Raw genomic sequence first — 11,192 nt, 5'->3', positions numbered from 1 at the left:
CCAACGGGGGCTTGTTTGGTAGGAGATGTAGTGCACATCACCATGTGTTGGAACGTTGCAAGTTCAAAACCAAATGGTATGTTGTGTAACTGATGGGGGTCTGCCTAACCCCAGCTTGCCTATCAAAAAAAAAAGCAAAGCCCAACAACCAGCCTACGTTGCAAGGGAGGTCATACATATTGCATTACAACCAAAGTGTATGGCTAAGCGGCTTGTGAAGTCCCAAGGCGAGTTGATGAAGCTAGCACCATCCATCAAGCGTCGTGCGGCCTATGCTTGCTTTGTCAAGTTTTGATTTTTTTTTCGACGACCACCTTTCTCATTGGCGTAAAAAAACCCTTTCCTTGCCCAGCAGGGGCCTCATGGTAGTAAAGGATATTGCACACTGATGGGTTTCGAACTCGTAACGTCCCTTCAACTTGGTGACTTTCACTAGTTGCCCTGTCAGATGAGCAACGCCCTTGTAGATCTTTGTTTAAGCATCGATTGATAGTTTATGGTGAGTGTAAAATCGCCATGTGACTTTGGTAAAATGTGGCCTCTTTCTCACAATGTGGCGAAACCTGCAGCAGACCTTGTTCAGTATATTAGTTTGAAACATCCACAAGCCGTGAAAATACCAATAATATTGTGTTTTCTTTTTCTCAAAATCTCACTATTTTTTGATACACCGGAATGTTATCACAAGTTCATCATATTTTTTATAGTTTAATATCACAATAATTTTATATATTTCTTTGCTGCAAGGTCAAAGCTGGGTATACTCCCCGGTGGGGAGGAGGGACCTCAAAGGTTTTATCAACTGGAGACCAGCCAATGTGCGGGGTAGATTATCCAAAAAAACGTTCTATATTTATTATTTATCTAGATATTATGCACCCTGAGGTTTTCTTGCAACAAGAAAAGTTCCAATTTATTGCTAGCTTTTCCACTGCTGAGAGAATCTTGAGAGCAATAAATGTTTAACATTTTTTTCCCATAACAGTGTGTGTGTGTGTGGTTGGAATTAGGCCCCCCTCCCTTCACAAAGGTGCCTCTATAAAGCCAACCCAAACAAGCCAGAGGCTTGTTCAAACTATGAGGCAGCTATTCAACCACCGGTACCACAATGGTTCGAACTTGCAACGTCCCATCACATGGTGACTTGTTCAAACGGCTCGTACCATATGGTTGGAGCCCCCGTTGTGCAACTTGATGCTATTATCTGACGGCAAACAATTATCTGTCACACTTGACTTCTCAGGGATGCTGTTTACTTAAACGATTGCCACCGATGAATTAGCAAATAGATTTGAGTTTGTGTGAAAAATATAACAACCTTCAGGCTATGGGTTGGATCTGATTCGGACCAAGGTAGGTCCAAACCTGGATCTGACTTTGAGGTGTGCTACCGGATTCAGACTTAGGTCCAGTCAGGTCTACCATAAGAAAAACCATACCAAGGTTCTATAAGGATTACATGAACCAGATCCAGTCCAGGCCCGATAAAATAATAATTTTTAACTTTTTTACATTGAAAAATCATGGATCTTAATCAGAATTCAGGTCAGACTTGGGTTTGGTATGAAAATTCACAAACCATACCAGGCTCCAATATATTAATCAGACCCTTCGGGTCTGACCTGGGTTCCAATCAGGCCTCCTTTATTACAAAACCCTGATCCTGTAGGGTTTGTGTCAAGTCCGCGCCAAACCCAACCCATTGGCACCCCTAGTCAGGCATATACTTGAGTAAGAAATATGAGGTACCGTTTTATTTTGTCTAGGCCAAGAGAGAACCCTCCATCACCAATTGCACATTGGCAGACATCTGGTTAGTAAAAACCTTGAGGTCTTTCTATCCACTGAGTACACCCAGCTTTGACCTTGCGCAAGGGACGCCCCATTGGGTTTTAAACTTGTGACATCACGTCAACTTGGTGCTGTTCACGAGTCACCTCTGCCGAGTAGATACCCTATTATTAAAAAATCAGCTGTTCTACCTGAAATATATAGTAGTTATGTAACTATGATAATCACTACATACAGCCAACCACTTGTTGAGGACCACCCATCTTTTATATTGACTAAGGAATTCATGTATACGAGTAAATTTTCTGCCAGTTGGTCTAGAATGTTGCTAGTAAATTTTCTGCCAATTCATGTATATGAGTAAATTTCGCTGAAACTGTGAGTTTTGCTGGCGAATAAGAGTTTCACTGAAACTGTGAGTTACATTGGATCAGTGAAACCGAAAGCAGCTTTCACATTTTAGCAAAAGGGTAAAATCATCAGAAATGCTCTCAAATTCAGTGAAAATTGGGTGGGTGGCTATGCAAAGAATATTATGATATCTTCGAGCTATTTTATAAAATACCATTATTCCAAGGGGTAATATATTCATTTTTTTGAAGAATTTTAACTGTTGTATCTTGGTGAAAATCATAATGCAGAAAACTATCTGTTCAAAAGTTTACGATGGACCATTTACAGTATGACTTTGGCTTTAGTTGTGTTGTGACTTCACATAGAGATCATATCATCCCCCCCGCAAGAGATCTTGACAGACTAGAAAAACATATAAGAAAACTAGGAATTAATAACTTAATGAAGAACAGCATTCGAATTGGTTCCTTGGATTTTTTTTTCTGACCAGGTTCTCTAGAATGATTCCGTGTCCTGTTCTAATATATGAGCTATTGTAAAATTTCCGCTTTTCTACAGGGAGGAGGAAAAAAGAAAGCGAGTATGGAACAATCATGCATTGGAATGCTGAATCAGAAAACAGGCCATCATGAAAAATGACCACAAGTTCTGGCAAGGAATTCCTACCTTTTCTTCTTTTGCAGATAATTTAATGTTCTAAAGCAATGGAAAGCTTGTCTCATACAGTCATAACTGGTATGAACTGTTTCTGTACAAAAATTTAAACAAGAGAAACTTAAATAAGAATCAACATTGGCTTTTGCCCCTTCACCAACCCTTGCCTATGAGCCACAACCAATCAAGTGTAACTCCTGAAAAGATCCCGGCCAACAGGCAACAACATAACAAGTTCCCCAGTGCATTCTGCTCAGGTCCCTGAAGAACAGAAAAATTGCTTCTTAAGAACATGAGATTCCAGTACAATCCGACATCAAACTTTTTCAAGAAACTAGTGACCGGACAAGTTTCAACTCTTTGTCATACAGATTGGGTAAGAACCAAAAAGTAAGAAATGAAAAGGATGCAATCAGCAGTAAAAAAACTACCTTTGTTTGATTCTACAACTTGTAGATGAACCAGCAGTAGAAATGCAACTAACCTTGTAACCACTAGGTGCTGCTGTTAGAACACAGACAGTCAGGTGACCATTGGTTAACCCCAAGATTGATGTTAGCATAATTATCCAACCCTGATCTCCATACTTTGCTGTGAAGTAGAAAGCCGGGGCGAATAGAAACCGTGATAGGCATGCGATCATTAGGTAGCGTCTTGAAGTTATCTTCAGCATCTTGATCAAAGGAATGTACCTCCCAATGAGATCAAACACATTGTATGATGCTACCAGAACAAGTCCATACCTGAAGGAACAAATTGAATATCATCAGCTGCAGTCAATATTCACTTTGAGCAGCATTTATCATTTCAAATGCTGCAGAGCCAATAGTCAAACAGACAATCTGAAGGATTGCATTATCAAGTTGGGCACAAACTGTTTGTTAGTTTTTCTTTTAAATATAGGAGACAACATTACACTGCAGGTTTGGTTTTTCGATTATATTATGAGAACCTATCACCGCCCACTGCCCATGTGCAGTTGACAGATGATCATATCAGGTACATGTAACAACACCCACCCACATAGCCATTGCAACCACCCTGCTGGTAACAAGTAACAACACCTTAGCACTAAAAGCAATTAAATGCATCAAATACAAACAGAAGAAACTTTAACCATGTTACACACTTATCTGTTTGGAGCTGGAGTTGGAGAAGAGATGAGAGGGGTGATGCGAGTAGAAAAGAGAATGGCTAATGAGTCTGGAGTTGTCAACTACATCCTTGTTAGGATGTAGCTGAAATGGGTCATCTCCACTCTCATCACTACTCCCAAACGCAGATTTCCAAACAACAGAATTGGTGGCTGAGATCCACTAAATCCTCATCTCCCCCATCTCCAGATCCCAAACAGAGCCTTATAGTTCACTAGGGATGACTCCTCAACCACTCTATCCCACTCATAATATTCACCATGGAAAAAGAGGAAGAAGGAATGAGAGTTTTCAGACAAGAGAACAAAAGAACAAAGGGATTATCGAGACTCTAGAGGTGTCCCATGTATTAGAATTTTCTTCTTCTTTGAATGGGACAAGGAAACAAAACCCTCCATCCACCACACATTGGTAAGCCACTGGTTGATAAAACCCTTGAGGTCTGGGGAGTACACTCAGCTTAGATCATAGACAAGAGAGTCATTGGGATTTCTAGCTAGCAGTTGGGGTGATCCTAACAGCTATTTGAGCCTCCCTCTTGTATATAAGTGGGTGTTCCCCACTTGCTTTGGTATGTTTTTTCTTAAGCATTTACATATATAAAATCCTATATTTTTTAGTGTGTTGTTGGCCCCTAAGTGGCCGATGTGAATGTGAGTGGTCTTTATGCTCACCCATAAGTTGTCTTTGTGCTCCTTGATATTGCATTCTTGTAAGCCCATAAGAGGCACTCTTTTGTATTTTTTTTCGTGTTTCATTACATCCTACTCCCTGATAGCTGATCCTATACAAGATAGTCGACGGGGGAAAAGGTAACATCACAATTAAAAAGAATGATCTTCATGGCTAAGGATGAAACATGATAAACTTCAGAGGCATTAAGTTTAGGAAAAGAACTAGAAGATACACTACCAACTTTGGAAATTGCCAAAGAGGACCCGTCAGCAATGCAAAATACACTACTGCAGGGATGCCAATCGATTAGGATGCACTCATGGGTTGTCATATGACAAGATGCCTTTCAGTCTATCAACCAACCATGAGAACTAAGAATACCGACATAAGTAGTACTAAAGGAAAACTAAGGGACAGAGGTAGAGGGGGCATCGACAAACTGCACAAGAAGCTGGAGTTGCTGCATCTGCTACACTTGCTCCAATAACTGCTGTTGAGTACTACTCTGCATAAAAGATACTTCAGTCTGAGAACTATTGTTGCTTACATCCAATGGGCCAGTCTCAGTTTTGAAGCTCTCTTTCTTGGTAGAGACAACCACTATTCCACCTTTCTTCTTCTTGAGCATAGGGCGAGAATTCTTCACGTACCCAAAACTTTTGCCGTAATGACACTAGATGGAGCTCATGCCTCCACGACCTCCACCTGTACCCCCAAACTGACGAGTCACAACTGACACTCTCTGACGAGGTCTGAGTGCCAAGAGACTTCAACTTAGTCTCTTCTGCAAGAAGCTCACCCAAGGTCTCGACCAATGTAGGAAGAAAGGACCGATGCAGGATAATGGCATAAGCTATAAAATTCAGGATGCAAAGCCATGAGAAAGCCTATCACATGTTTCTGGTCCCTGGCCTCTACATCATGATTCATACATTCCACACATTTATCACACTTTGAAATGGCCATCATAGAGGTCAAGGCATCTGATGCCTAATGAAAACAAGAATAAAAGCTCTGAATGGACTCATTTCCTTGCCTCAAAGACTTCCAACTCCTGCTCTCTTCTCCCAATTAGATTGCTCATAGACCTGCTTCAAATATGCCAATGCATCCTTAGCATCTTCATATTTCATAATATTTACTGAAATATTATGCTCCACAGAGCCCGAAAGCCATGATTTCACTTTGGCTTTGTCCCTCTTGCTTGGGCTTGACTTTGGTGCCATCCAAGAACTCAATGTATCTATACCTCTAAATAACAGTTCATATAAACTTCCTATGCAAAATTAGGCTCATCAAATTTTACAGGGGTAATCTAAATGTTTTCTTTATTTTCCATAGAAACAAGCTAATGCATTAAAGAAGATTGAATAGGTGTTGATGCCATGACTCATAAAAGGAATAAAAAGGCTAAAAGCAGCCAAAAGATAGAACCAAAACGAATCAAAAGCACATTAAAATAAGGAATTAGTGATAATGTAGAGAGAGAATCAATCAATGAATGGACTAAAAAAACTGGAATCAGACATGCGTTAGACTTGAATGGGGATTTGCATTAGGATGACATCAATGACTCAGCGGCTGACATCAACAAAGGTTTTCCTATTTTTACGATGATTGATCAGATATAAACAAGGGTTGGCTATTTTTTTCTCTCTTTTCCTCTTTTTTGATAAAAAGGCATCCTATTTTTCTCTCTCTTTTTTTTGTTTTAAAATTTTAATGAACAATAAATGGGAAGCTATAGGCAGCCCGCTAGACCTAGATATGCCATATAAAAGAGAACATTGATCTTGAATAAGATAAAATTAAAAAAAGATGGGTGCAGAAAAAGAGAGGAAACTATGACAAAAAGGTTTAAGAAAAGAAAAACAAGAGAGGGCTGAAAGAGAGGAAGAGAGGTATAAGGAAGCAAGCAAGAAAGAAGAAAGATGAGATGAAGAGAAAGAAATCATTGAGAAGAAAAGACCTGAGGACTTAGCTCATTGAGGACCTGCTTTAATCCATATCAGAATATTCACATTGGGAAAAGAAGAAAAAAGAATAGTTGTTTGCAGACAAGAAAACAAGGGGTTGTCCAAACATAGGGGCCATCCCATCCATTATTCTTATCAGAAAAGGTTTACATGCTACTTCTACAACTCTAACTTGATATACATAGTTAATAGACAAACATGATGTTTCACATTAATATCACATTAAAATAGATAAAAAGCAAAGATGTGTGATCTGGGCCTTCTAGAGAAAATGACAAAATAACCCCTGTTGAAACAAAGAATACAGAAATGTCACTGCTGACCAGAATCTGCCAGAACTTCCCTGTCACAACTTGTACTCCCACTCCAGATCCATGATGCTACATTTAAAGGTTTGAAACTACACGAAACTTGTTGATTATCACATATTATGTAGGGAGAACTGAAAGTTTCAAGACAAGTTGCGCATACATTAAGGAAAAAAGATAAAAAGTAGGGAGAACTGAAAGTTTCAAAACAAGTTAAGCATATATCAAGGCACCAAATGTAGCAAAACGCCTAAAAGAAATATCCACATCTAGTTTGAAAGGAAAAGTAAAATAGCACGCACCAAGAGCCTAGGCTGTGTGATCCTGTATCTTCGTATATAAATCCAGGGAATATGGTTAGTGTCAGCACATATATAAGATACAGATCGATAGCATAATCTTTGTTCTGCCAAAGCAGCTCCTTGTTACTTAAACGTTCAGAATCCTTTGGATCCTCTGCATCCTGCAAAAGTCATTAAAAATTCACAATAGTAAACGGTGATCACACAGGTATAAATAATGTGTTGGAAGGAATAGAAGATTTGGTTTTACCCGTTGGTTGAGTTGCAGTTCGACGCCTCCTGCAACAAGGTCAGCTGACACAGTCTTTGATCCTTCTGAAGCTGCCTTTGAACGGTAATACTTCACAATTTCCAGCTTAGGGAAGACGAATGCATAGAGAATGACGCAAACCAGCTCAAACAGGGAGCAAATTGAGAAAAAGAGAACTGCATATGCAATTAGATGGAGTTAAATTAATTGAAGAATGAGATAGGTTTCCCCAGTAGAGTCGACGGACACAAAAAAATAATATAAGAAAATGAACATCTAGTGACTGAATAAGGTCATAATTTTTTGTCCATAAAGAACTTAAACTTTCCCTTGATTTAATAATCAGTACTCGACTCTAGCTTAGAATATAAATGGATATTCTGAACTACTCTAGGAAATTCTTTCAACATGAACATTAGTAATTTGAATTTGAATTCTACAGAGGAATGCTAGTTAGACATAGGGAAGTCAAGAAGAAAGCCAACAATGTTCCCACAGTAATTGGTTTGAAATAAGATCACCCACTGGCTCCTTTGCGAAGACCATTTTTAGAATTTTCAAAGGCAGCTTTTGTGATAAATCTCAAAGCAGATGCTAGAGCGCCCGAAGCGGCGAGACCAGCCATGAATGACTGCATTTATGCCAGGAAGCAAGGTTAGAAATACAATAAAATCAACAATGAAGAAAAACACCCCTATTGTTTTCCTTACCTGTATGAATTCAGGACGCATCAGAGACAAGTCACCTATCATTCCTCCCTGAGCATGACCATCTGCAATTCCAAATGCTCCACTGATGGCACAAATGCCAATAAAACTGCCGAGTCCTCCCCTTCCAGATGTTACCAAATCCAACTAACAAAGCAAGGTAATGTTTAAAATTCTCAATGTTATAATCTTGTATTGACTCATGTAATGTTCTTAAAACAGTTTCAGGCTATAAAAGATATTTGTTTTCACTATTTCAAATACAGTGCAAGGGACATCCTAAAGAGAAAACTTACAGCTATTACAAGCAGAGTGCTTATAAGGAAAAGCATGTAACCAGTTATGTTTCTAAGCCTGGTATTAATATTTGCCTCATGATGTGCCAGTATAGCAATAGTTCCCAAGGCAAAGGGTTGATACATTAAAGTGAGAACTCTTGAAGGATGGTACTTCTGCAAAAAGCAAAAAACAATGGTCATCAAACAATCTACCATCCAGGCCATCATATGCTTCTTCCACATATAAAATCCTTAAGAAAATTGTAAGACGACCAACATGGTGATGGAAGGAAAGCTTACAGGAAACAAGTAACCATAATAATCTTCAATAGTCAGCATGCTATTCCATGAAATGAGACACCCATTTCCAAGGATCCAGCACACCACAAGTGCCGCAAATTTTCCCTGTTCAGTAGCAAGAAAAAGTTTTCCTCAAATACTGCAACAAACCATCTGCTTGAATATGCTAAAAGAACCTCATGAGAAAATCCAAAGTCACAGACCTTAGCACCAACAACAGCTCCATTCCCATCGTTGGTAGCCATGGAAACTCTGTTTTTTATTCTGCAACTGCATGACAATGAAAATGAGGATAAAGAGTACTAAAAAGACGTGCCGGAATCTTGGTGAAGCAAATTAAGGTAAGATTCATAAAACGTGTCCTCTGACTCCGATAATGTAATGATTCCTAGCAAATTTTGAAATATTTAAGTCAATACACCTGCCTGTTGCCACTTGCCCGAAATGGGTTTTCTTTTTTTTATGTCTCACTTCATTTTCTTAATTCTACAAACAAATGCTCTTAAATTTTGTCTCTGGCAGGATTTGGAAAATAGAGACGTGTCAGTGACTTGCAAGCACACATACACTCTCACACAACCACCTTTGGGATTCAGTATTTTACAGAATATGATTGGACTTTGGATCCAACTTCATGCAACCCAATTGCCACATCAAAATTCGGAGCTACTAAATGAGCAGGTGCAACAAAATTGGTTTTGGGTTGGATCCAGGCTGACACTGTTCCAATTTCTTGGATCGATGCAGATCCTGATCACACTGTTTCATGAATAGTAGTGGAAGATACTAGCAGCTTGAACATAATTAAGGAAAATGGGTCCAGTTGGAACTTGGATCCTGATCCAACTTACACATACCCAACCTGGACCGGTTCTTGGAACATCTCTAATTAAGGTTCAATCTGATAGCTGGATCAGTGGGTTCCTCCAGACTATCCAAGGAGCTCCAGATTCTGTAACAGAGGAATTCTGCTAAGAATGACAAGTGCTTTTGGCCTACCACCAGCCTACCAGGCTTTTGAACAGTTTTTTCATGTTTTCTTTAAATCTGACCATACAAACATGTTCTCTATATTTGATTTTATAAAAATTGACTTTTAGATCATCCTATTCTGACACGGTAGATTTTTATAAGGTTAAAAAAATAGATGGTCTTAAGATTTTCATAAATATTCAAGGCTTAAAATATCATGTTCTTTTTTATAAAAAAAGCATGATCTAAGTGTAGTTTCTTAGCAAACCAATATGCCAAACACATCTGCAAGGTCAGATTTACGAAAAACAACCTGAAAATGCGTGCGGTTGCAGTGGGCCATAAAAGTGTTAGGGCAGCTACCACCTACTCGACCATCAAAATATTTAACTATTTAATGTTACATACGATATTTAACATTTTCATTTCTATAAATCTTCGGCTGATGGTATGAATAGCTTAGATCAGTGTCGAAAACATAGTTCTTGCAATTTTTGTCGCCAAGAAAATCTTGAGATATTCTGAAAAAAACTTTGCTTTCTAAGCAAAAAAAAATCGGCAAAATATGTCCATTTCGAATAAAAATTGAAATTAGCAAAAAAAATAAAAATTAACATAAAAAACAAGTTTATCATGAATCTAACATTTTTGTGAATTTCTTGTGATAAAAGCAAGAAATAAAATACAACTAAAACAGTGAAATTTGGGATGCTGGTTCATATTTAGGTATTCACAAATCACTATTTTTTTTTAGAGGAACAAATCACAAGATTCACAACCTGTATCTTGCACATCCGACTGAGATAGAGTCCAAAATATTGGACTAGAAACCATTGTAGTATCGTTGAATCAACCTGAATATTGTATCTACCCGAAATCAATTATTTTTAAATATTTTTTAAAAAAGTGTTTAAAATATGTTTATATTAATTTATTATTTTATTGACACGTGTCATTTGTTGGTTGAAACTTGGCTGATTCAGCTGGATTCAGTTGAGAATCTGAGTCTGCCGATTCCATGAATCGTTTTGAATATCGATTCAGGGTCCAATTATAGGATTCTGACAACATTGCCAAAACCCGTAGCCAAGATCCGAACCGGTTGGCTCTTGGTATTATCCCCATATTTTACCAATAAAATTGGGTATATAGTAGTTCCATAAAATCACTATATATTTACTTAACGATATTATCGTCATTTTTTTAACGTTCGGTAAAATATCGCGTTTATATCTGTCACCATAAGTTGGTTTTTGACCATGCAAGAAAAGACGACACTTTATTAGCAAATAATGATAAAAAGTTCGCTTATACGCAATTTCTTCTGAATCCTCGTACTAATTCGCAAAGAATCAATTCACGAGTCCACCGAAAAGACGTATTCAAAGCGCATGTTCGAGTTCCCCTTCAAAATCTCTCCGATATCGGAAATCTCTGTAGCGGGATTTACTTTCCAAGGAAAAATCGTGAT

The 11,192-nt window shown here is 38.3% G+C and overlaps 1 protein-coding gene across 1 annotated transcript; it reads right to left on the bottom strand.

The window, feature by feature from the left end:
- Nucleotides 1-2,952: 2,952 nt before the first annotated feature.
- On the bottom strand, nt 2,953-9,632 carry LOC149830860 (equilibrative nucleotide transporter 3-like). Its single transcript, XM_090011848.1, has 10 exons — nt 9,607-9,632; nt 8,953-9,019; nt 8,750-8,854; nt 8,468-8,623; nt 8,175-8,318; nt 7,990-8,095; nt 7,465-7,640; nt 7,215-7,375; nt 3,284-3,542; nt 2,953-3,060 (listed from the first exon to the last, which is right to left on the bottom strand). The coding sequence occupies exons 1-10, from the start codon at nt 9,630-9,632 to the stop codon at nt 2,953-2,955; spliced, it is 1,308 nt and encodes a 435-aa protein (XP_089867974.1).
- Nucleotides 9,633-11,192: the final 1,560 nt, after the last annotated feature.

The sequence above is a fragment of the Nuphar pumila genome, chromosome 7 (assembly GCF_984573655.1).
Source record: "Nuphar pumila chromosome 7, dmNupPumi1.hap1.1, whole genome shotgun sequence".
Lineage (NCBI taxonomy): Eukaryota > Viridiplantae > Streptophyta > Magnoliopsida > Nymphaeales > Nymphaeaceae > Nuphar > Nuphar pumila.
Note: the sequence above shows the minus strand (reverse complement) of the source record. Positions and strands in the feature narration are given on the sequence as shown.